This window comes from Artibeus jamaicensis, unplaced genomic scaffold (assembly GCF_021234435.1).
Source record: "Artibeus jamaicensis isolate MK-2021 breed Jamaican fruit bat unplaced genomic scaffold, CSHL_Jam_final contig_354, whole genome shotgun sequence".
In the NCBI taxonomy this organism is placed as follows: domain Eukaryota; kingdom Metazoa; phylum Chordata; class Mammalia; order Chiroptera; family Phyllostomidae; genus Artibeus; species Artibeus jamaicensis.
Genome location: NW_026521803.1, coordinates 6,891,787 through 6,918,414, shown reverse-complemented (window position 1 = coordinate 6,918,414; position 26,628 = coordinate 6,891,787). Strand labels below are relative to the sequence as shown.

The window sequence follows — 26,628 nt, the reverse complement described above, 5'->3', positions numbered from 1 at the left end:
ACAACAAGCTCACAGTTATTAACCACACCTAAAACGAAAGCAAACTAAAAGAACAGCTAGATCAGGAGTGGAAATATAGAAATGAAGATCTCAAGGAGGGTTAGCAACAGGGGAGTGGGAGGAGGAGATGGGGGGAGAAGGTACAGAAAATAAGTAGCATAGACAGTAGATAGAAAATAGATGGGGGGGGGGGCAAGAATAGCATGGGAAATATAGAACCTAAAGGACTTGAGACACATGGACATAAACTAAAGGGGGGGTAATGGTGGGGATGGGGGGCAGGGTGGAGGGGAATGAAGGGGGGAATAGAACAACTGTAACAGCATAATCAATTTAAAAAAATAAATTAAAAAAAAAGAAAAATAACTAAATAAAATTATTTTAAAAAAAACTCTAGCTCTTCTGTGAAGCCTGACTTCAAAAGGGCTCCTTCTCCTAGATGCGCACGGCACTTGAATGCCATCTCACTACATGAATTATCTTTCATAATAGAGACTAGAACTGTATCTTTTCCTGTTTTTGTCACTAGTACCTAGCATACAGGCAGTACCCCAAATGTATGCAGACTAGTAAGGCAGCATTCGTTTGAATTCTACATATGTACATATTTAATCACAGTCACACGAACACTCCTCCTGCATCTCTAGGGTCATGGGTTCTACTGTGGAACCTGTTGCAGAGTTTCTGGCCAGGGCTCTGAGGTTGGGACAGATGTTCTGGAACAGAGTGAGTGGTATATAAGAAATCAAGTTTGAAACTTGAAAATGAATGGCTTCAAATGCTTAGGAATTTCGTACGCACAGGCCTCAGCTTTCAACTCAGGCAGAATGTACAATATATGTTTGGATGAGAGAAGAGAGTAGATCAAAGTGAGCAAGAGTGGATAGAGAAAGGTTCAAGGTTTTGTGCAGTCTCACACCTGGTCTGCTTCCAGCCTCCTAGGAAAATGACTCCTGCCCAGTGGTTGTATATAAAAAGTCATCCACTATTTCCAATCAATTTAAATTCCACTTTAAACTAGCATTTCCCAAAGAGCCACAGAATGTCAAAGGTGCTGGGAGAGGAATTGAGACTTTTATAAATGTCAAACCAGTGAAACCAAACTCAGAGCAAGTCAGGTAAGTGCAGGAAGGGCCCTTTCACATTTCAAAGAGAGAATTTTTGAAAGTCTGTTATACTGAGACATAATGCTGCTCCCAATAAGTCTTGCACGAAGCTGACAGGTGGGGAAGGGCTATCTAAATCTCAAATGTTGTGAAGTTCTGAAATTTGGTGTAGTGTATGTTGAAAACAGTTCACGTCTCATCAGGAAAATAATTGCTGGATTTAGAAATGTCAAGGACTCATTATTTAAGCATGTTAAACAAGCACACAAGGTCTGTACTGTGATCTTCTAGAGACCTAAAAAAGGCTGCTGCTGCCATGGAGACAGGAGGCTTACTAGAAATTATAGCACTGCTATAATAATCTATAATATACTCACGATGAAGTTGGAGCAGTATTCTCATGACCACATGCCAGGTACACGATGGGTTAAACAGGCACTGCGGATGGCCAGAAGATAAATTACTTCTAGGACAAAATGTATCTTTAAATTTTCAAATATCTGCTTTACAAATCACCTTTTCTTTTCTGAGTTAGGGACTATGTGTATAACTCATTTAGACACACCTATGAGAAAGAATATCCCTTTTTCTTTCTACTTTTCATGCACAAAGTGAAGAATACAGATCAATTAGTTTCACACATGTATGGTCTGACTTACTATTTTATATAGCAAACTGCTCAAAAGAAGGAGTGCCTTCTAAGTGTTCTGTATCTCATCAAAACGGAGCAGGTTTTCCTAACCTAGCAGATTCATGACAAGCAGGAATAGGATTCAGAGAGACTTTGGAAGGCTATAACTTGGGAGCAAACCTAACACAATAAAACTCAAATGGGATAAAGGGCCTCCTTTGCCTTAGCAATAAAAGTGGTGGTAAAAGAATGAGCCACATTTCCATTCTGACATCCAATGTCTGAGTACTTAGCCCCTCTGAACCTGAGTTTTCTCATCTGTAGGCACAATTATACGCACATCACAGGATTATTGTACAGGTTAAATGAGATCACACATTTACAATGAATACAATGAATATGGCACATATTGGGCTCATGTATTTTATTTCCCTCTTCTTCTCTCCCTTTAAAGCACAATTCCTTTTTTAGGAGAGTCTGCCTGCAGACACAGAGTACACTTTCGGTCCTCACTTCCATGCTGTGTGTTTTACAAGACAGTCTCCACATGGGAACCATGGTTTTCCAGTACTGCCTGTGAACCTGTGGGGAAATCCAGCTAATTCTGGAGGATGAGGAAGCTTGTTGCTGTGGACACCTAATCCACATCCTCCTACCTAGCCTTGATCAGTATTAAAGGTGAATTGTATAACTAAAGAAAAAGCAATTGGCAAAATACAGGAGTAGGCAGAAGTACGTTTACAGTTGTGAGTATATGAAACAATGTATTCTTATATTATTATTAATTATTATATTATTTTCCATATGAACAACTGAAAACCTACTTTTGCCCACCCTGGTCTGGTATATGATGGGAGAAATGGTTTAGTAGTAACACAGGAAAAAGATGTAGGAGTTAAGTGAGCAGCAAATTCAATTGCAGTTAGTGATCTGTGACTCAATGTGTAACATGTAGTGTGATGGGGCAGGGAGTGGTGTCTCAGGGGACATATGTATATGCCCCCACATCCCAACTCCCTGAATGCCTCATAACATCCCACAGAGCAAAATAAAATATCTGCCAGAAATATAGTAAGACATGAAATATAACGTGAGTGCAGCTGGCTCAGTTGTGAAACTTATGATTCTACTGGTTTTGTATCAATGTAAAAAAATTTAAGATTAAAACCTAAAACCAAGAAATGAGTATGAGTTCCCGTTTATGTAGAGACCTATCAAGTCAACAACAGGTCGTGCCTTCTCTGCACTCAGTTGTGCAGCCAGCAACGCTTCTGATTGGTAAAGGGATGGTAGATCTCCACCTCAGGCTCATTTGCTATGCCCCAGAAGTTTTTAAAAATCCTGATGATCAGACCACAGCCCATGTCAGTGAAGCCAGAATCTCTGAACATGGGGCCCAGGCGTGATCCCAACATGTGGCCAAGGCTGAGAAGGACGGCTCCACAAGGTTAATCTTGTGCCACAAGTTCTAACCTTGGAGGATGGGACAACTTCTGGGCCACAAACCTGAGGAAGGTTGGAGAGAGGTAGGAGCTTGTTCAAAGAAGAGTGACCGGAATAGTGGAGTTTGGTCTCTGTATATAAGGACACTGGCAAAGAATATGGAGAAAAAAAGATTTTGAAGAGTATAATTGGTACTTAAGGTATCTGAAGCTGTGTCATGTATAAGAGGAAATTGTTTCCCCTGCATTTATATCAAAGGGTGGGAACTAGAGAGAAACAGATTTCTGCTCAATCTTAGGAAGAATTTCCTTAACAAGGAGAATTCTTCAAAGACTAGGAGGCCTTGAGGAATTTAAACCCCTAGCTGAATGCCTGTGAGCAGAGTGGCGTGAGGCCCCATTGGGCAGAAATTGTGTAAAGGAAAGTCAGGCATCATTCAGGGATTAGGCTGGATGACCTTTCAGGTCTGGTGTAACTCTATGATTCCAGGTGTCTTTGATTCCAGGGGCTAATGGACTAAATTACCAACTTTGCACAATGAAGAAAAAATTTTGTTTAACTCGGGAGAACAAATCCATTATAAACCTTACCAAATGGGTGAACATGAGTGGGCGGGGTCATAGGAATAAACCCAAGAAGACTGAAATGCCCAAAAGTTCTTTCCACAGTGCCACACAGTTCATTAGAACAATTCAAAATACAGCAATAAAAGGCAGCTACACTGAATGGCCTCGCTGTGGCAGCTCTCTAGGAGGCTATCTGCCGATTTCAGAAGGCAGGCACTCCGGAGGAGACCCCCTGCCGTTTATATGGTTGTCCAAGTTAATTATCCCTATACTTCCAGATGAAGTGAACGGTAATCTGTTTATCTAGGTCAAATATCTGGAGCTGCCTTTGTCCCTCGACAGTTGTACAAAAATACGCAGTGTTGTCCTTTTGGGCATTAGAAGAAAGATCAGGTTAAAAAAATTGCATCCACTTCTTTATAGGTTCAACACAGTAAGCCTTTATTTCTAAAGTACTCTAATTAGATCCAACTCTAAACAAGTGGTTTAAAATGGGATTTTTAAAAAATACAGAAAGAAAAGAAATTTTGAATTCATGCCATATTTTTGTCTTGAGTTTATAAATATGTTTCCCCACAGAGATAATGAAAATCTGGCCTCTGGCCTCTGTAACCATTCCTAGTTGTAACTCCACTGCTCAAGGAAAAATGCATGGAGTTAGCTACCACAGTCAGCTAATAAAGTGCTGGCATTGGTTATTAGAACAAAGAGGGGTGTTGGAGTGGAGGAAGAAACTTTATATGTCATAATGTATGTGGGGAGGATATGATTTAATCTGCAAAATAAATAAAATCTTTGGAAGAGGAACATGCTTCATAATGGCATTTACCAGATGTCCTTTAAGGTTGATCTCATTTTGGATGTCAATTGGAGTGAGCTGGGGATAAAGTTAGGGTGGGTTGGCCTACCAGTGGAGAAAGTTAAGATTACCAGGGAACCTGCTGTGAGTTGGAGTGGGGGTGGGGGTGGGGGAGAAGGCCCATTCCTTCAGGGAACTGCACAATCATTGAGTAGCTGGGGTTACAAACTGCTCTTCCACCGTGGCCCTTTGAACTACTTTTTCTTTACAAACTAGATCCAGTGTATCTAACATTGAGTACCAACAGGCACCTCATCAAATGTGGGTATGTATCGATGACTGAAAGGCTAGGACGTGGCTGCTGCCATGCTGGAGTCCAGTATGAGAATGCCGTGAGACCTCCAGGCTCAAAGTGCTGTCTGTTCCAGCAGCATTAGAACTGCCCGGAAACTTGTTAGATGCAGAACCTCAGGCCTCTCTCCAGACCTACCACTCAGAATTGGCATTTTACCAAAATCCTCAGATGATCCCTATGCTTGCTAGAGTTGGAGAACCACTTTGATAGAGATATTACAGTTTCTCTCCTGTTACTTTAAAAGAATTAAATTAAGACAATTTTTTAAGAGAAGTTTTAGGTTCATAGCAAAATTGAAGGGAAAGTACAGAGACTTCCATATATTTCTTTCCCCATATGTCCATAGCTTCCCCATTATCAAAATCTCCCACCAGAGTAGTACATTTCTTACAACTGATAAACCTACACTGATACATCATAATCACCCAAAGTCCCTAGATCCCACTACAGTTCAATCTTAGTGTTGTACATTCTATGGGTTTGGACAAATGTATGATATATGTCCACCATTACAGTATCACACAGTAGTTTCATGGCCCTAAAAATCCTCTGTGTTCTGACTATTCATCCCTCCCTCCCCTAAAACCCCTGACAACCACTGATCCTTGTACTGTTCTACATAGTTTTGCCTTTTCCAGAATGTAATACAGTCAGAATCATACAGTATGTAGCCTTTTATGACTGGCTTCTTTTACTTAGTAATACATGCATTTAAGTTATCTCTATGTCTTTTTTTTCCTTTTATTTAAGTTTATATATTTTTAGAGAGAGGGGAAGGGAGAGAGAGAGAAACATTGATGTGAGAGAGATACATTGATAGGTTGCTTCTCATGTGCCCCCAACTGGGAACCTGGCCCACAACCCAGGCATGTTCCGTGACTTGGAATCAAACCAGTGACCTTTCATTTTGCAGGCTGGTGCTTAATCCATTGAGCCACACTAGCCAGGGTTCCATGTCTTTTTACGGCTTGATGGCTCATTTCTTTGAGTGCTGAATAATATTCCATTGTCTGCACGTATTACAGTTTATCTATTCACTTATTGGTGGCTTCCAAGTTTTGGCAATTATGAATAAATCTGCTATGAACATCCATGTGAAGGTTTTTGTGTGGATATAAATTTTCAGCTCCTGAGCCAGCCAAGATGGAGGTAGAAACACCTTGTTTCCTCACACAACCAAAAGAAGGATAACAACCAATTAAAAAAAACACAAATCAGAACTGCCAGCAGATCAAACTGCATGGAAGTCTGACAACCAAGGATTTAAAGACAACACATTCATCCAGACTGGTAGGAGAGGCGGAGACAGGAAGCCCCCAGAGAAGACAAGAGGCGAGGCAGCAGTTGGTGGTCAGGATTTCCCACATTTGCATGCAGGTAAGTTGGGAGGAAAAACTGGGGAGCAAGACAAACCAGGCAATCCAGGGTTCCAGTGTGGGGAAAATAAAGCCTCAAAAAGTCTGGCTGTAAAGATCTGTGAGGATTGTGGCAGAGAGAGAAACTCCTAGTCTCACAGGAGAATCTGTTGGAGTAGTCCATGGGATCCTAGAACAAACACAAGCCTACCTACCTGGGAATCAGCACCCGAAAGGGCACAATCCACTAGTGGGAAGCGAGGGAAGTAATGGAAAGTGGGGCAAGAGCCCAGAATGCGGCATTGTTCCCTCTCTGATCCCTCCCCTACATACAGCATCCCAAGGCAGTGAAGTGGGCTGTCCTAAGGCTCTGCCCCTTACAGCATAACAGATGTGCCAAGACAAAGAAATATGGCCCAAATGAAAGAACAGATAAAAACTCCAGAAAAAGAACTGATGAGGAGATAGACGACCTATCAGATGCAGAATTCTTAACACTAGTAATCAGGATGATCACAGAAATTATTGAATTTGGTCACAAAATGAAGGAAGATATGAAGGCTACACAAAGTGAAATAAAGAAAAATATACAGGGAACCAATAGTGAAAAGAAGGAAACCAGGACTCAAAGCAATGGTTTGGAGCAGAAGGAAGAAAGAAACATCTAACTGGAACAGAATGAAGAAACAAGAATTCAAAAAAGTGAGGAGAGGCTGAGGAACCTCTGGGACAAATTTAAAAATTCCAACATTCAAATCAAAGTGGTGCTGGAAGAAGAAGAAGAGCAATATGTTGAAAACTTATTTGAACAAATAATGAAGGAGAATTTCCCCAATCTGGAAAATAAAATAGACTTTCAGGTAATCCAGGGGGCTCAGAGAGTCCCAAAGAAGTTGGACCCAAAAAGGAACACATCAAGGCACATCATAATTACATTAGCCAAGATTAAAATGAAGGAGAGAATCCTAGAAGCAGCAAGAGATAAGGGAACAGTCACCTACAAAAGAGTTCCCATCAGACTGTCAGCTGATTTCTCAAAAGAGACCTTACAGGCAAGAAGGGGCTGGAAAGAAGTATTCCAAGTCATGAAATCCAAAGACCTACATCCAAGATTGATCTATCCAGCAAAGCTTTCATTTAGAATGGAAGGGCAGATAAAGTGCTTCTCAGGTAAGATCAAATTCAAGGAGTTCATCATCACCAAGCCCTTATTAATATAATAATGTTAAAGGGATTTACCTAAGAAAAAGAAGATAAAAAAGATGAACGGTGAAAGGACAGCAAACTCACAGTTATTAACAACCACACCTAAAACAAAAGCAAACTAAGAGGACAGCTAGATCAGGAGCAGAACCACAGAAATGAAGATCACATGGAGGGTTAGCAACAGGGGAGTGGGAGGAGGAGAAGGGGGAGGAGGTACAGAAAATAAGTGCATAGACAGTAGGTAAAAAATAGGCGGAGGGCAAGAATAGTAGGGGAGATATAGAATCTAAAGAACTTGAGACACATGGTCATAAACTAAAGGGGGGGAATGGTGGGGGAGGGGTGTGCAGGGTGGAGGGGAATGAAGGGGGGGAATAGAACAACTGTGATGGCATAATCAATAAAATATATTTAAAAAAAGATTATTCTATCCAACATAGCTATCATTAAGAATGGAAGGCAGATACAGTGCTTCCCAGATAAAGTAAAGATAAAGGAGTTCATCATCACCAAACCCTTATTATATGAAACATTAAAGGGACTTATCTAAGAAAAAGAAGATCAAAAACTATGAATGGTACACTGACAACATACTCATAACTATCAACAACTGAAAATAAAAAAAACAAAAACTAAACAAATAACTAGAACAGGAACAGAAACACAGAAATGGAGAATACAGGGAAGTTTTTCAGTGGGGAGGGGGAGGGCAGAGAAGGGGGAAAAGATACAGGGAATAAGAAGCATAAATGGTAGGAACAAAATAGACAGGGGGGAGATTAAGAATAATATAGGAAATGGAGAAGCCAAAGAACTTATATGTATGACCCATCGACATGAACTGAGGGGGGTGAATGCTGGAGGGTTGGGGGTGCAGGGTTGAGGAGGATAAAGGAGAAAAAAATTGGGACAATTATAATATCATAATCAATAAAATATATTTGACAAAAATTTCAACTCCTTTGGGTCAATACCAAGGAGCACAATAGTTAGATTTGGATCTTATGGTAAGAGCATATTTAGTTTTATAAAACAAACAAACTGACACAAACCTCTCATTTTTCAGATGCAAAGCTGAGGTCCAGAGAAATTAAATAACTTGCCCCAAATCACACAATAAATTTATGACAGCCATGCTTTGAACAAATATTTCTTGATGTTTCATGTGGAAATACATGTTGTTATGGGAAAATAATGGGCATGGGAACCAGGGAGACCTGAATTTGGAAGCTCTGTGCCTCTGTTTCCTTACCTGTGGAAACTAAGATATTTATACTTCCCTAGTGGTGTGATGGTGAAGATTCAGTGAAATAACATACCTGAAAGTGCCTCAGGTGTTCAAAAAATTTAACATCTCCCAATTTTTTCTGTTCCTACTGGCATCTTCTAGGGAGGCAGAGCCTCTGGCCTAGAAGAGGCCAGGTGTACACCTGATTCAGGCCTGAAGGGTTCTCCTCATGGCAAGAAGTTTGGTTGGGCAAAGAATGGCAAGTCTACCTTGTGTGCTGAAGGGTTGTTCCATGTCGCTACCCATGTTCTTTAAGACTGTTGTCTGTGCTTTATAGAGACCCCTAGATGTTTCCAGTCCTGTTTTCTAACACAGTGACATGCTCACTTTTGGCAGATTAATTGGTAGAGTTGTCAGCACAGCTGCCTTTTATTGCCAGTAAATGTGGGTCTCTGTGAGCTGTGGCCTTAATTATTTGTTATTTCTTTTTCAAGGGGGATAAGGTATGTCCTGCTTTAAGCTGGTGATCTTTAGCATCAGGAAAAGAAAAGGAATTTATCATATTGCAGTGACGAGGAGTGCCTTAGAAAAAGCAAAAAAAAAAAGTGGAAAAATTGCCTTTTCTCTTGCTGTTCTTTATCCTCTCATCTCCTCTTTCTCAGCAGCCACACCTGCGAATCCATGCTTCAGTGCAAGAGGCACAGAATCTTGTGCCTCTAGTCTAAGTATCATGATGAAACTTCCACTAGTAAGACATCATGATTTCCTTCTCCCCACCTAAGAAATGTTTGAAGGCTTCTATGTCATAGCGCAACCCTCAGTGATGTTTTCCTCTGTAATATTTGAGAATTGGTCAATTTCTCATGGTACAGGCATCAGTTCAGATACAACCTATATGACTGTGTATTTTCATAGCTCTTAAAAATAATGTGCTCTAGAAAAATGCAGAATCTTTATTACAGCATTTACAGAGTTAAATAATAACTGTCTTGTTGAGTGTAATCACTGCATAAACCACGTGTGGTTTTAAAAAACCTTCATTAAGTTGTTAGGTTTATCAGTGTTTTTCCTTACACATGACAAACTTAATGTCATGTAAAGCAGGATCCTTCTGACTTTACTTTTTTACACTATCAAGAAATATTCAGTTCATCCAATTATTAGTTCTTTCCTGGACTGAGGATCTAGGTAAATCAAAGGGAAATTTAATCCACGGGGAACACAAATGTCTGTTTTAGTCAATGGTTTCAGTATCTTCCTCACAAAACAGTTCACAGATCTGTCGTGAGGTAGACAGGTGGGCAGTTCACCTTGTCTCATTTCTGCCTTCTCATCAAGGGGCTAATGAACTGTGAAGCAGTCTAAATGGAACAGCAGGAAGGGTAAGAAACAAAAAAACTTGGTAATAATCATTTGCATAATTGGACCTTGAAAAAAATTAAGCTTAAATAGTAATTTTTAAGGCTGTTAGTAGCTCTCAGCTTCTACAATGGCAAGACACAGTAAACTACATATTATACTATTTTATTATAGTCGAATACCACTTTATTTTAAATTGAAGTCTGTAAAATTGAACTAGATTGATGTCTTAATCAGAGTTATCTGTGTAATCTCTAACTAAATCTGCCTAATTGGATCATCAGCAATAGCTCTTTTGGCCCTGAGTCTTAATTAGCGTGGCGCCATCAATACTGCGCATGCTCACGTGGCTTCCAAGCAGGAGCGGTCATTAACTACTCGACTCTTTATGAAGAGATTGCTCCAAGTTTTTGTACATTTGTGGGTCTCCCCAGATGTCAACCACACATCCAGGAAAGTCTGTAAACCCCAGTTTTAATGTAATGAAGCCATTTCATTAACTAGTTGTGGCCATGGAGAGCCAGTATGTCACAGACACGGACTAAACAGAGATCATGTTGGGGAAACGACTGCGGGTATTCTTGGCAGGGATGGGCTACCAACAAATTAACATGACATTAAAGCCAGCTTCTGCCACAAAGCCTGATTCCCAGGGACACCTGAAGAGGAGTAGACACATCAGCAATTGCAGTAACTGATTGTTCTTATAGAAGCCTTGCCTACCATTGCGTCCTTTCTTTCAGGTCAAGGAACCCATGGAAGGGCATACACCTCTACTCCCCAAATCAAGGTCAACTTTGTTTATATTTTCAACTAGGAAGAAGTTCATTTTTGGAGTCCTCTGCTCTATCTTTGCATTGCTCTTTTTTCTCCTCAACACTCTTTCCCTGCACCAGGTTGGTGGCCCCCTTCCCAATTTTCCTTGGTCCCAAGTGCCTCCTCTTCCTACAACAAACAATCCATCTCCTGGAGAGTGGGCAAGCCAGATGTTAGAAGGAAAGCAACCTGACTGCACCATTCACAATTTAGTGTGAAGATGGAATAACTCACCACCACTCCCCCAAGGTTATAACAACTGAAAAGATGAGCTGATTTAATTGAAGTTATCATTGATAGACTTTCAGCCAATGTAATTTTGGAAAGGCGTTATTTCAGGCAGAATTAGAAAAGAATGTTTGAAAGGCAAGATACATATATCTTTTTGTCACACACACAGCCATGCTATAGAATTGTATGCAGCAATTAAAAAAAAATGGGATAGTGCTATATATACTACAATGGAAACTCTCCAAGACACTGTAACAGCAAGTCCCTTTTGGGCTTCTTAAATCTGACCACAAGGGCACAAAAAAGGTCAACCCTGGTCTTCTTTCACTAATTCAGAATAATCATTCCCTGCTCCCTGATGGAACAAGCTCACTCAGTGCCACCCACAGACTCAAGCCTGAAAAACGGAGCTGGAAACTTGGCACAGCACTTCTGAAAAATTGCTAATCCCTGAGCCCAACCAATGGATGTGGAAATTTCATTCATGGTCAAAATCACTCACAGATCAGGCCACAAATGCAGATTCATTTTCCACCAGAGTATCCACAAACCTCATCTATAGATTTCTAATGAGTGGCTTTTAAGTGAAAAGCCAAAGATAAGATCCTGATGGAATTTCTTCTTTAATGTTAAAAGCACAAATAAAAAGCAAAACAGTGAGCAACAACACTGCCATACTCCTAATTCACAAGATGCCATCTCAACCTGAAGTCATTTCCAGGATCGGTAAGAGCTTTGTCCAGCAGGGGGCTAAGCAGCAGGGGGCTAAGCAGCAGGACTAAGTCACATCTGCATTTCCCAAGGGAAGCCAGTCCTGCTGCCCAAATGTTGGTTGGTTAGAGAAGCAGAGATGGCTTATGACTCTCCTCTCCTTATATGAGCTATTTTTGAAAAAGAGGCAAGTTGAGAAACTTCACTTAGACTTTCAAAGCAGAAACTACTCTGGAACCTGGATGACTTTGAAGGTGTTTCATTAAGTATTTGAAGGCACTAGGAATCAAGAATCATACCTGTTGTAGACTGCTCTGCCTGATTTTAGGAATTGTATCTCTACCCCTTGTGGCTAAGGGCGAGAGATGACCTTTGGAATGTCAGCCGCAGGAAACAAAGCTTGTCTCTGGTAGCAACCGCTGCCTCAATTCCTCTCCCTGCCCCCAAAGCTTGGTCGGAAGTCAATGACGGATAAGACCCCTCACAGCGGGGGGCAACCTAAGCCAGACTCGATCACTTGGGAGGCTTTCATGGAAGGACTTGGGGGGGCTGCAACGAAGAGCAATGGACTCTCAACCCCTGGCTTTGACAAAGCCGGAGTCCCCATGTCTCCTGGGAGAAGCACTTTCTGGCTCTAATCCCCTTAAGCCTGAATACCTGTTGGGGAGGGGTGCAGCTCCTTGTCTTGCTAGAGCGTGTCCTGGGGGAAAATCTGGCATCACAAAGACTTCCTGATAAACCTGTGAAATCTGCTCTGCTAAGAGTGCTTTCATTCATATGATAAGGGTCCGAGAGGAAATGGGTATGTCTCCCAAAGTTTCTGCAACTTTCTTCCTGACAGACACTGACTCAGACTCTGAAGCCCTCAGATCTCTTTGAAATGTTATCTACTGTTTGATCCTTGCCACCCTGTATTCCTTTACACATGTTCTTTGATGACTCTTCCCTTTCTTTCCCCCATTATCCACTTCCACCCTCCCCTTTGGTTACCATCAGTTTGTCCTTTATTTCAATGACTCTGAAAAGTGGAAAGTAAATCCTATTAAGAGAACTAGTAATTTATTTTGGAAAAGTGAAACAAACCTACTTTATAACATGCACAAAAAATATAGCTCATATATTTAAACATTCAAATGTTAAAATTAAAGCCAAAAATAATTAAAAAGAAAAAAGGACTGAAGAATCATTCAGCAAATAACTCTTTTTTTTTTTGTGCTCAGAGACTAAAAAGACAACAGAGGTGATGACTCCTTTGGGGCACAAGTTATAATCCCCCACAGTTAAGAAGGCCCTGTTTTCCTAATGCTCTTGTCGCTGTTTAACAGCAGGTCACACTGAGACACTCCTTGCCTGCCACCCTGGTGGGACACACATCCTCCCTACAGAAGCAAACAGGTTTTTGTAAGGAAGTAACTGCAGGTTGCTGTGGGCAGCTGTGTGTTGACAAAGAACTGGTCCACTCTTTTTTATTTTCTTTTATTCCTTTTTAACTTAAATTTCCAGTTTTATTGCAAAGTCATTTCTAAACAACGAGTTTTCCAAACCAGTTTCAGGTGTGGCTCTCAGAGGGTCTTGTTCCCACCAACTTAACATGAACTCTAACAATTGGAGAGAAGGCTTCTTGGTAAGTAGATACATTCATCTCAGAGACCTAGTCTCTGCACACATTCAATGTTTTAAACTGGAGGAGACTTAGGGTGTGATATATTCTCTTATCTTAGGAGTGTGTGCAGGTGCCAAGTGGAAAGGCGTTGGGGGGAGCAGTAATGTGTATGCCCAGAGAAGAGAAGAGGAAAGAACATTCTTGAACATTTTACTCTGATCGATTTGGGGATAGGTTGCTTTGAGGAACCTTTGGCAAGTAATTGTGTCAAAAGTACAGTAAAAGTACAGTATCTCAGTTTTTCAGTGAATATACAATGTGTATTGAGTTACCAGGCCTGCCTACCACACTCAGATGTGGAATTCTTCCCTGGCTATAAATTGGGTATCCTGGTACTATGCTGAGATCAGTTCCTTTGATTGCCTGTGCCTCAGGTTGTAAGTGTTCTTATTGATCTGCAGGAAAGTCCTATCTCTGGGAACACTAGTTTACAGTGTAGTGTACTGTGCCAGTGGTGGCATCGATGTGGGAATTTTACCTCCTATCTTTGCATTTTCAGGGGGAACCAAGAGAAAAATCTACACCTACAAATTCTCCACTGCACACCAAAGTTAACAAAATATGAATTAGCATGTTAGATGTTCAATGAAAAAGTAAACAGGAGGTAGCAAGAGTTTATTTTTACTTAAGTAGAATACTCAGAAAAGCAATTATTACAACATACAGAGTTCAAGTTTATCCTTATTTTTACAGTGAGTAAGTACCTTTGGGAAGATTTGGCCATTGAATATCAATAAGTAAGGTTATTTGAAGTTTCTACAATGTTTGTGAAATTAACCTTGCATGCCCACACACTCGTATATGTACCACACTTTGTATGTTTGGTAACGGAAGGTTGAAAGGATAAATCTTTGGATTGTTTCTGGACAATGTATGCTTGGGGCCATCCATAGGGTTCAGGAAGTAGAGAATGCTTGTCTTCCCACCTTAGCATCCTTGCCTAAGGAATTAATTGTTTTTCCTGAATTAACTGCAGGGAGCCCTCTACCCCAGCAGTGTTAAGAAATTTTTTCCAACAGGCACAATGTAGCTTCGTGGTTAATGAGCCTAGTAATCATGACCTACAATTAACTATTACTTTGGTGGCAAGTCAGGTGAGCCAGAAAGGGTAGAAAAATAACTATTAAAATTTAAAAAACCTGGGATATAATTCTGGTTCTCCCACCCCATTTCCATGCCAACTTGACTAAGCCTTAGTTTTCCCATCTGTATGACAGAACAATCATACCAGTTTTGGTCAAGTATATTTTATAAATTATACAACTATGTGATCTTTGTTATTTATGTTTGGTAAAAATTACACTCTCACTTAGATGCTATTTGGCAAGTACCACAAACCTGCTGAGACCAAAACCAAACTAAACAAGACATACAGATACACTGGCCTTTGGACCTAGGTTTGTGCTTCGCACAACAGCTTCAACTGCCATGGTAAGGGCCCGAATCTCAAAAGATGCCCAGCCCATAGCTTTCCCTGTATAATGTTTCCTTTCCTCTACCTAGCAACCCAGCCCTAATTCCAGGTCAGTTTTAGCTGAGCCATGGGACTGCACTACTAGTCCAGGATGCCCAATTACTTTCCTCCCATGATTGAACATGTTTGGAAAAGTTTCTTTTCTTTGTTATGTAACCCAAAGTTCAAACTCCTTTGTTCTTGAGGTCTCTGCCAATGAATAGGAGCTCAAGTTCACTGCCTGCTGTCCAATACTTTTAAGAGTCCTGTTGAAAGAAATTATATTTATGGATGATTGCCTAAAAGATATGAAAAACTCTATTCCTCTAGATACCCTAAATTGTATCTGCACATCAAGCCAAACAATAAAAAAGCAGCAGGCCTGGCTGAATTGCTCTGGCCCCATGTAGAGTGGCTTTTACTGAATTACACCTTGGCAGTATGCCACTGGCTTTCATTGAGGGACATTACAAGAAACAGTCCTATAAAAATTGCTAGTGTAGGGATATTGTTGATATCTCCGCTGTTTCCCCACATTGAGCCTTTGATGAAAATCAATGGAGAAATTTCCCTTGGTTCTTAGTTCCAGCAGAAGCCTGTTCCTCCTGAGCAACTTGTTTTTTTCACATGAGCACAGCAAAGTTTACATTTCTTTTTTCACTTTGGCATCTAGGAAGCTCAGAGTCAAATTTTTCTCCCTCTTCTTTTTAAATATCTTCATTTAAAAAATATTTTATTTATTTATCTTTAGAGGGGAAGGGAAGGAGAGAGGGAGAGAAACATCAATGTATGGTTGCCTTTCGTGCGTCCCCTGCTGGGAACTGGCCTACAGGGAACCGGCCTGCAACCCCGGTATGTGCCCTGACTGGGAATCAAACCACGATTGTCTGGTTCGCAGGCCCATGCTCAATCCACTGAGCTACACCAGCCAGGGCTTAAATATCTTAATTTTTTTAGAGAGTGGAAAGGGAGGGAGAAAAAGAGGGAAAGAAACATTGATGTGTGAGAGAAACAGCGATTGGCTGCCTTCTGTACACACCTGGACCAGGGATTGAACCTGAAACTTAAGCATGTGCCCTGACTGGGAATCAAACCCACAATCTTTTGGTTTCCAGGATGATGCCCAACCAACTTAGTCATGTTGGCCAGGGGTTTTTCCACTTCTAAGAACTAACTGTACATAAACTGCATGTGAACAACTAAACTGTTCATGGTCTATATTATTTTTCATTCCTTGTATTTCCTATACTTTAATTTTTTTCTATATGTATTGTGCATTGTAAACTCTCTGAATCTTTCTTGGGAAAAAATGTATATTTAAGCTTATCTTCTCTGTATAAGGCTCTTCTGGATCCCAATCTTCCGTCTAGTCTTGTCTTTTGGCAGTTTCCACCATGAATCTGTGATCCAATCACACTGACCTTCATAGCACCTTGACTCAGCCATGCACTTTCATGTTGTTCTGAATTAGCCTGTGCAGGACCCTCTGCACGGAGCATCCTTCACCTGTATCTTAGCCAAGTGAAATCCTGGCAGAGCTATTAGTTCCTCTCTCTGTTCCTATGTTGCTTTTCATCCATATCACCAGTGTAACACATGCATTCTAATAGACCATGTACACATCTGTGTCCTTTGCTAAATCAGAAACACCTTAAAGGCAATGTCAGTTGCATTTATCTTTGTATCTCCAGGTCTAACAACAGCTGTAGATACATATACAATAATCAAGAAATGTCCGTAAAATTTTTTTCTGAACCATTATTTTAATATATTTTATTGATTATGCTATTACAGTTGTCCCATTTTTTCTTCCCTTTAGTCCATTCTGTCCTGCACTGCCCCCATCTTAGTTCATGTCCATGGGTTGTATATATAAGTTCTTTGGCTTCTGTATTTCCTACACTATCCTTAACCTTCTCCTGTATATTTGGTACCTACCACTTATGCATCTTATTCCCTGTACCTTTTCCTCCCTCCCCACTGATATTCTTCCATGTGATCTCCATTTCTGTGATTCTGTACCAGTTCTAGTTGTTTGCTTAGTTTGTTTTCATTTTTATTTTTTTTAGGTTCATGTGTTGATCATTGTGAGTTTGTTGTCATTTTCCTGTTCACAGTTTTTTATCCTCTATTTCTTAGATAAGTCCATTTAACATTTCATAATAAGGGCTTGGTAGTGTTGAACTCCTTTAACTGGACCTTATCTGGGAAGCGCTTTATCTGCCCTTTCATTCTTAATGATAGCTTTGCTGGATAGAGTGATCTTGGCTGTAGGTCCTTTCCTTTCATGACTTGGAATACTTCTTTCCAGCCCCTTCTTGCCTGCAAAGTTTCTTTTGAGAAATCAGCTGACGGTCTTATGGGAACTCCTTTGTAGGTAACTGTCCCCTTTTCTCTTATTGCGTTTAAGATTCTCTCCTTCTTTTTGATCTTGGGTGATGTAATTATGATGTGTCTTGGGGTGTTTTTTCTTGGGTCCAACTTGTTTGGGATTCTCTGAGCTTCCTGGACTTCCTGGAAGTCTAATTCCTTTGCCAGATTGAGGAAGTTCTCCATTAATTTTTCAACTAAATTTTCAATTTCTTGGTCTTCCTTTTCTCCTTCTGGCACCCCTATAATTTGGATGTCAGAACATTTAAATTTATCCCAGAGGTTCCTCATCCTTTCCTCCTTTTTTTAAAGTCTTATTTCTTCATGCTGTTTGGTTGAATGTTTCTTCCTTTCTTCTGCTCTAAACCATTGATGTGAGTCCTGGTTTCCTTCCCTTCACTGTTGGTTCCCTGTACATTTTGCTTTATTTCACTCTGCATAGCCTTTACCTTTTCCCCTATTTTGTGATCATACTCAATTATTTCTGTGAGCATCCTGATTACCAGGATGGAAACTCTGTTTGGAACTCTGCATGTGTTAGGTTGGCTATCTCTTCATTACTTAGTTCTATTTTTGGAGCTGTGATCTGTTCTTTTCTTTGTGCCATATTTTTGTCTTGGCATGCCTGTTACATTGTAAGGGGTGGAGCCTTAAGTATTTGCCAGGGCTCAGCAACCCAAGTTGCTGTGTTGTGGTGCTGTATGTAGGAGAGGGGTCTGAAAGGGAACAATGATGCTTGCTTGGCTCTCAGACAGCTTTCAGTCACTTCCCCCGCCATCCACAAGGAAATTGGGCCATTCTGGTACTGATTCCCGGGTGGGTGGGTTTGTGTATGTTCTAGGACCCTGTGTATCTCTCCAATGAACTCTCCTATGAGGCTGGGAGTTTGTCCTGCTGCAGCCAACACCCACAGGTTTTTACAGCCAGAGGTTTTGAGGCTTTCTTCCCAGCACTGGAACCCTATGTTGGGCTGTTTGTCTTGGTCCTGAGTTGTTCCTCCTGGTTTACCTTCATGCAAATTTGGGACCCCTGGTCCCTCAGCCGCCCCCTTGCCACACATCTTTTTTTTGCCCCAGCTGCCTGTCTCCACCCCTCCAACCGGTCTGAGTGAATGTTTCTTCTTTAAATCCTTGATTGTGGAACTTCCATATAGTTCAGTTTTCTGGCAGTTCTAGTTATTGTTTTTAAATTTGTTGTTGACCTTCTTTTGGTTGTGTGAGGAGGCAAAGTGTATCTACATGTGCCTCCACATTGACCAGACAAATGTCTGTAAAATTAATGAGTAAATGAATACTTGTGTTCCAGCTATAGTACAAGGGACCCTTGGGATGCTTCTTATCAAGATTGATAAGAAAATGAATTTCAATATTTTCAAAGGCTTTCTATGCAAAATATTGCATAGAAATATGTCCAGTGGTTGCTGGAGGCACATGTGCAGATGATGGTGTCTTCCAGCATTTAGAATCTAGGCCATATCAGTCCTTCCTCAGAGCAGACCCAAATCTTCAGACATTCTTCTGGAGACAGTAATATGAGGCTGCTTTCCCTGCCATATAACATTTTCCTGCCCTGTGGCATTTGGTACACGGTCAGTTCCAGCTGTTTGCCATTGATGAGGCTAATACCAGAAGAGCAATCAAATGAAGCCAGAAACATAAGTAGGTGCATCTGATTCAGTTTTGTGATTCCACAGGATAGAGGAGAAGGATCCAGAAAGTGGAGGGTGAGAGGCAATCTGATGTGCTGGGGGCATGGAGAGTGTAAACATGCATATGGGTGCTGAGGAATGTTAATACCAGAAACCAATTACTCAATCAATTCCACAAACACTGTGGTGGAAATGACACTACCACAGCCTCCCTTGTTCTTCCACTGCCAGACCCGTGTGCTTCTCATTTGCCCCAAAATCCAAAATATCCGTTAGATCAGGGGTGTCAAACTCTTTCACTGGGGGCCACATTAGCCTTGTGATTACCTTCAAAGGACCAAATGTCATTTCAACTCCTTAACAGTTAAGGAGTACTTACATTTATCCAATCCTAAAATTATTTCGACCCTTTGAAGGCAACTACGAGGCTGATGGGGCCCCCAGTGAAAATGAGTTTGAAATCCCTGCGATTAGATGATGAAACAGAACACAAAAGTAGCATCACAATGTTTACAATGGAATTTTACACCAAAACATATTATAAGGACATCTTAATGTTCAATAGGTAAGCAGTAACTTGCTACGTTGAAGGTTTTCTATTTTTTTCTCTTGCTTTGGTGTTTCCTTGAAACCTTACAGTAAAACTCATGGGGCTATTGTTGTTTCAACAGGAAGATCACTGAATCCAATACCTCCATTTTACAAATGCACAAGCTGAGGCCCTGTGACTTGCCCAAGGCTATACCATGAGTTGGCAGCAGAATCACTACTTGACTCCCAGCCCACCCTTCTTCCCAGAAGACCAAGCCAGCTGCCTCTGCACAGTCAACAAATCCAAAGTAAGAACAAACAACCGAAAGCTCCTGGGAAAATAAGCTAGTCCACTTGTTTCTATATCAATGCCAACCTAATAAAATGACAACAAAAACACCTTACTGAAGAGCTACCAGACTCTGTTAAAGGTCTGAACCAGTGGTTAATGGGTACAAGGACTGAGGTAGTAAAGAGATGTAGTATCTTCAAGCTTGGCATCTGGGATTGGTTCAGCAAACACTCTCAGAGAGCCTAGCATCTGTTGACCCAATTGCTGGAAGAAGGAGATGAGGTGGATGAAAGCCAAGGGTGGAAGAATGTAGCAGAAATCTAGGACTCAGACTTCCTGTTCTGCTGAAGAACGTGTTATGTATGTCACTTGGCAACTGGAACATGGAGTGCGGCCACAAGAAGACACTCAGGGTTTCTGAGTTGGGAGGGCACACAGCCCTACGAACAGTTCACAATTCAGTTGGGAGTGTCACAAGGAACAGAAGAATGTTGGTGCATTATAGTTTCAATTCTAGCACAACATCGCTTCTTTAGGGGGCAAGTATATCCATAATCTCCGAGCACGTACAGCACAAGAGGAAGGCTCATAAGAGCATGCACCAACTTAACCACAGAAAGAGCCCGAGACATATTTCAGTTTCTGATTGCCTTTTTTAAACAATAAAAACATGGGTAATAATCCTTCCCAGAAAAATGTGAGGTTAAAAGTTTAATCTGAGTTCACAGCACACACATTCCAAGGGGGCACTGTACTTGGGGAAATTACTCACCTAGAGTTTATATAAGTTCTGAGGCGATTAGAGTCAGCCGACAAATTGGAGCCAGAACACGTTTACATTTAAGGCTTAAAAATGTAGATTCCTCTTACAGAAACAAAGAAGGGGAGGGGGAATCACCCACCATCCAATGTTTCTTGTTAAGGGACCAGACCCCATTAAGTGTCAGTCCATCATCTAGGAGAGTGTGGAAGATGCCAGTACACAATCCCCCTGTCTGTCCCTCTTGAAAAGCACACGTCACATCTGCTTGCTATCAGCATTTATCTCGCAGCGTGCGTCTGACTCATTTGGAAAACTCAAAGCACATGTTTATTCCCTCGGAGGAACCAGCCATTACTATGCAATTTACAGGCCCTCTGCAGCCCAGAGCACACCGAGATGGAGAGGACTACCAAATGCCAAGGAGCTGGTCTGGGCCCTCAGCACTGCTCAGTTTGATTATTTTGCTACCAACTCTGTAAAGGGAAATGACAACCCCTTCAGCCTCCAGTGAGCTCTCTTGTCACTTCCCAGCCTGAGTCACAACTAACATTTCTCCTTCTTAGCCAGTCAGGGTCGGTGAGAACCCCAAAGCCAGTGTGTCTGGGAAGGAATGACAGGAGGTAATGAATGAGAAACACACAGCTTGCTAATTTCTGGAAACAAATGGCACTTGTGCAACAACTCAAGAAGTCTTGGTCATTGGTCACAAAACAAAATCGATGTGCTCTTTCTTTTTTTAAATCCCTGCAGTCTCTGGGATGGATCTTGGTGATTGCAACACATTTTTTCACATTGAGCTTCTATCACCTAATCTGATTTCAAGCAGTTTCTCTAGTAACAATGACGCTGAACATACATGAACCTACTCTATTTGGGCCTACACAAAGCCACACTCCCAGCTGAAAAATAAAAATTTACCAGACTCAGCGTTTTGTCTGTTGGGTCTTCTTTTTCTGCTTTTGGCTCTATTCTGCCAAAATTTACAACAGTCCATGGCCATGGCAGGTCAGCATGGGTGCCTTTGCATGAGTTAGTAAGAGATGTTCCCTCCATGAGGATCAGCCCTTCCGGGAGTCTTTCTACAGAGCAGAACCTGCACACCTGACTGCTGCAGCCCTGGCAAGAGTTCACAGGCCTTCCTTTCCAGAAATCCTGAAAACGATGGATACTCTAAAGTTTGTTAACTTGAATGGGAAAAGGCCACACTAGGATGATTAAATGCAAGAAGCTAAATGTTTAAATCAAAACCTACGCACACCTGTCTGTGTTCTCTGACTGCTGAACCACACAGAGGGCTAGGTGGAGAGGCTGGCATGGGTTAGTTACACCCAACAGGCCTCTATCTGGCCAGATGACCTTGTAATACTCAGGTCGCTCTATAACCAGCTCCTAGATAAAGCATGTTCCTTTGATGAATTTCTGTCCACTTTTCTTGGGTACTCGGAGTTCTGCATATCTCTGAAAAGACACGGAGACTTCCTGTCCTCCTCCTGGTTTGTACAATATGTCCTCTAAGTTCTCCACATCATTGGCCTCTGTCACCCCTTAGACTTTGTGTGTTGGCTGGTCTGTCCTTGGAGGCCTCCCCTACCTCTGAATGTGCCACCAACCTGTCACCATCGAACTTTGTCTGTCAACCTTAGTAGATGCCATTTCCTAGAGCAGTGAGTCCCAAGCATTTGAACATTTACCACCCCCCCATTTCCTTATTTTATTTATTCTTTGTTAACATGTACATTACCTACACAGGATACTATAATTACTTAGTAGTTCAAGGCACAAAATATAGGGTGAGATATAACATAACAAGTTTACATGTAAATTTTCATCCCTATTCCCCAGTGACATTTTAATAATTTTGAAGGGTTTTGGGGGGCCAACTGTTTAGCAAATAAAATTAGATTGTCACTGTTTCTACTTTGTAACATTGTAATGTGGTCATCAAACATTTTGGGTAGAAGTTGTAAAAGTGCTACCTCTTCCATTTTTTGGTGTGTTTTTTTTTTTTGTGGGCTGTATTGTTAAGGTGCTATCTTTAATCCATGGTTCCTGTATAGGAGTCTTTTTAAGCCACCTGTCCATTTTGTGAAGGTTAAAACTAGGTAACAGAACTAGTAAATCCACTTAACCAATATAAGAAACCAGCCACAGAATACGCTCTGCATTTCAACTTGAGAACCTGAAACAAAAGACTGAAGACCAACCTATCCATTCACTTAGGGTTAATACCAGGTTACCCAGCCAGGAAAAAATACAGAGGGTTTTGGGGCTGCCAGCAAAAACGATGGTTTCCCAGCTGATTCCACATCCACATCATTTCTGGTTAACAGCACTTTCTAACAAGAAAAGTTAAGTATAGACACTAAATATGTCCAAATGTCTCAAATGCCTCCAATGGGAAGCAGGTAAGGCATATGACCTAACTTTTTAGGGAAAAAGAAAAGCCAGAGCCTGTCCTCACACTTCTTTCCTCTGCAGGCATGTCAGGAAAGCATGGGAAAGGGATGTGTGGTCCCTGCCAGTAGCCCACACTGCCACTTATTCAGCAATATCTACAGTCTTAAGACCTTCAGTGGACTGATTTTGTCCCACCAATCTGTGTTTGAGGAAAACAGAGCTGCTACATACATTTTCAATCTCAAGGGTCACAATTGCTAGTTTTATAGGAATACTGCTACTTTATCCAAGACAAGCAACCACTGTCAGGATGAAAGAAATGAGCAGCAAATTCCCCTTTCCACCCACTTCTACCATATAAAAACACAACATCAGCAGATTTCTCCAATGTTGCCACTGAGCACTTTTCTTGATGCTTGAAAACAACCAGCCCTCTGACCCAGGTCTCCTCTCTGTGCGTGAGCTTCTCTCTGAGGGCAGAAGCAGCTCTGCACATTCAGTTGCCCTGAGATGGGGAAGTGGGTCTGAGGAAAAGGTGGTCAGCTGACTGGTAGGTAGCCCATTGCAGGAAAATATCACAGATGGGAAAAAAAAGATTCAAACTGTGGAAGAGTTAGAGGAGCTACTTCACCAGGAATTAGTAGTAAGTTAGTGTATACACTGAACTATCTGACTCAGTGGCATCCATAATGAAGTTCAAAGTCAATAATTATATATAAACATGAAGAAAACTGACATTGAAGCCAGCCAAAGGTATGGATTGAGACATATGAACTCTCCAGGGTTTCCTGGGGAGGAATATGTAAGTCAACAGCTTTGGCCTCAAATCCCACATGCTGTCTCTTTCTGCGCTATTTGGAGGTGTTTATACAGTGATTCTAAGAGTCCGTGCACTTAAATAATTCAAGAAGAAAAGAAGGAATTAGAAGTCAGTCTATGTGTAGTATCCAGACCTAAATCCTAACCTAAACATATCCAAATTTCTCTGATCTTGTTACCAATTTAAGACAACAGAATGGGTCCAAATTATGACAAGCATTTCAGCATTTCAGGGCCACCCAAGACCTTTATCAGCTCAAGGCACTGTTTACAAAATGCAAAACCAAACAAACAAACCAACAAAAAAACCCTGAAATGCCATTCCAGAAAATGCACAATAGAGTCTGGGGTTGAAAACATTTTCTACCCTGAAGCTGCTGGTGTCATGCCAAGCAGCTATTTCATGGACTGAACTTCAGATGATTGGGGATGAAGGGAGGGGACCACCAGCATTAGAGACCTGGTGTGTGGGGCAGGGAAGTGGCCAGGACAGTGGCTCACTCAAAAGAGCACTTCTCCTCACTCCCTGGTGGGCAGCTCTGTGTCCTTGCATGGGCTGCTTCTGTGAGCTGCAGTCCGTTCTTGTCAAACCACCCCAAGGGCATGCTATGCTCCACTATCCCATGTCATGTCTTTCACTAAGTTACTCATCCATTTAGCAAATATTTATTGAACTCCTCCTAAGAGTCAGGCCCTGGGGATACATACATGAATTGAACACACATGGCCTTTAGAGTCTCGGCAGGTTGTTTGCTTGAGTTTTAATTCTGGTTAAAATGCACATGCCGTGGAGCAGACCTGAACTTTGTGCTGTTAGAAGTTGTGAGTTAAGTGTAGATTTTTAACTTCAGGCTGATGCTGAGCGCTTGCAAGGATCTGGTCCCCACTCCAGATCACGGTAGATATGTGGTGAGGAGCATGGTGGAGCACTTGGGGAATCAATTTCCATGTGTTTCACAGTTTGCTTGGGACCGGCCCAACCTATAACAGACCCCATCCTTGGCTCAAACCTTAGACGGCCCTTGTTAAAGGGTGACTGTAGGGGTAACTGGAGAGGCTCTATTTATTCCATGTCTATAGAAATTCCCAAGGCACAGCTTTGGCAAGGACTTCCAGCTTTCTCTTAGTATAAACAGCTCACACTTTTCCTCTCCATCTATGTCCCCAGTGCAGGTCTGTTGGTAGTGCTAGTGATAAATGGAACTGCAAAAAGACAGTGGCCAGTGGATATCTAGCTGATGGAAAAGTCCCAGAGAAATTCTAATCTGGAAAATCTCTTGGTACTGCATAAAGCAGCACTGGTATCCTCTAAACGTGGAACAAATTTTAGTCTAAATCATGCCAACTGTGTGTTTAACACTTTGCAGGGTAAATAGATCCTTTTTGTCTGTCATAAGTTCATGCACTTGGAATGACCAGTAATGTATACTTAAACATGTAATAAAACTTAAGGGAAAAGAGGGTCCAGGGAGTGCAGGGGAAGTGAGCTATTACTTCTCCAGCATGGAAAGGCCATTGTATTTCATGTATGATTTGACCATGCTTCAGGAAAGCAATTTTGGCTTTAAATGACACATTTCCTTTCTTCTTTATTGAGCTTCCTGAAGGGTTATTTCACCCCAGGTACTTTCTTACACTGAGTAGTATTTCAGCTGTATCGTGCAAACCCAATGATCTTGCAGAGGTCTCCGTAATACTTGGTATGTCACTAATTGTCAACAACTATAGGTTGTGGTTCTGGAATCTTGAGATGCATACTTGAATCTGTGATGGATGTTTATAAATGTCAGAATGTGTCTTCAATCATTGCAGAAATGCTTGAGCACATGGCTACCGGTTGTGCAATGTGAGACGTGACTGACTAAGATGGGCACTGTGCTATTATTTATTATTGTTCTGGTAACATTTACTATTTTGGAGGGTTTGTCATTCTGTTTTAAGAAATAACAAGTTGAGTTTTTTTTTTTTTAAAGAAGTAGTTCAAATTTTCTTTCCCTTCATTTTAGAACAAGGCAGCATCTGTGAACATATGGTTGGAGCTTCCTGAAAAAAGAATTTTCCTTTCTTATTTTGTTCAGACACATTCTTTATCCCTAGTGAAATCAAGACTAGATTAGTTCATGGAATTTTATTTCCTTGGGACTTATCTGCGTGAGAACATCAATCTCATTAAAACCTCTGTAGGCCTAACAGAACACAACTGCCCTGCACATGAATGTCTTCTGATCATGGCCTAACAACCCTCACTCAGGAACGGCATATGCTTTTCCAATACTATCGGCATTCCACTTGCTTTAACTTTCTTAGTATTTAGGTGTACAAAATTATTTATTCACGAATGACATCAAATATTTTTATTTGCAAAACAGTGCCACAGATCTGTATTCGTTCCTTTTGGCTGGTCCTTCAAATAATCTCTCTGTAAAATCTCCAGCAACTCTGTCACTCAAAGCAAAGCAGTTACCTTGGCTTTCTTACAGGGATTCAACCCTAATTCCAAGGGAAACAGACCAAGTTTACAAAAGGCCAAATGGTCCTTGGCTCCTTAGTTGCTCATGAAAGTACAATTATTATCAACAAAAAAGATACTTTCTAGTTGTCACTAAGGACTTGTCCTCAGTGTTCTGTGATTATCTTGGACTGAAAATCTCTGGGCATATAGGCAGGGCTACTGCCTGCACTGGTCTGAGATTCACAATGCATCCTCTTGGCATCTCAACATTCTTGTTTATGAAGTTGGGCTATTATATCCCTTAAAGATACTCAACCAAGCACAACAGGTCCTCAGATAAGGTCATTTTGTTCAATGTAATTTTGTTGTTATGTTGATGAGAAAAAAACATCAATTCCTGGCGAGGGCCACTGTCTGTATGGAGTTTGCACATT

General features: G+C 41.2%; 1 protein-coding gene across 3 annotated transcripts in view; it reads right to left on the bottom strand.

Annotated features, from left to right (window-relative positions):
• COLEC12 (collectin subfamily member 12) overlaps nucleotides 1–26,628 on the bottom strand; it is a 233,281-nt gene that overhangs the window by 72,805 nt on the left and 133,848 nt on the right. The window contains exon 1 of one of the 3 annotated variants that reach the window (XM_053664311.1): nucleotides 1,484–1,540. The exons of the other annotated variants lie outside the window; for them this stretch is intronic. Coding sequence (XP_053520286.1) covers nucleotides 1,484–1,508 — 25 coding nt within the window. The 5' untranslated portion in view covers nucleotides 1,509–1,540. Of the gene's footprint in view, nucleotides 1–1,483; nucleotides 1,541–26,628 lie in introns of those variants that run through there. 3 annotated transcript variants of the gene reach the window in all.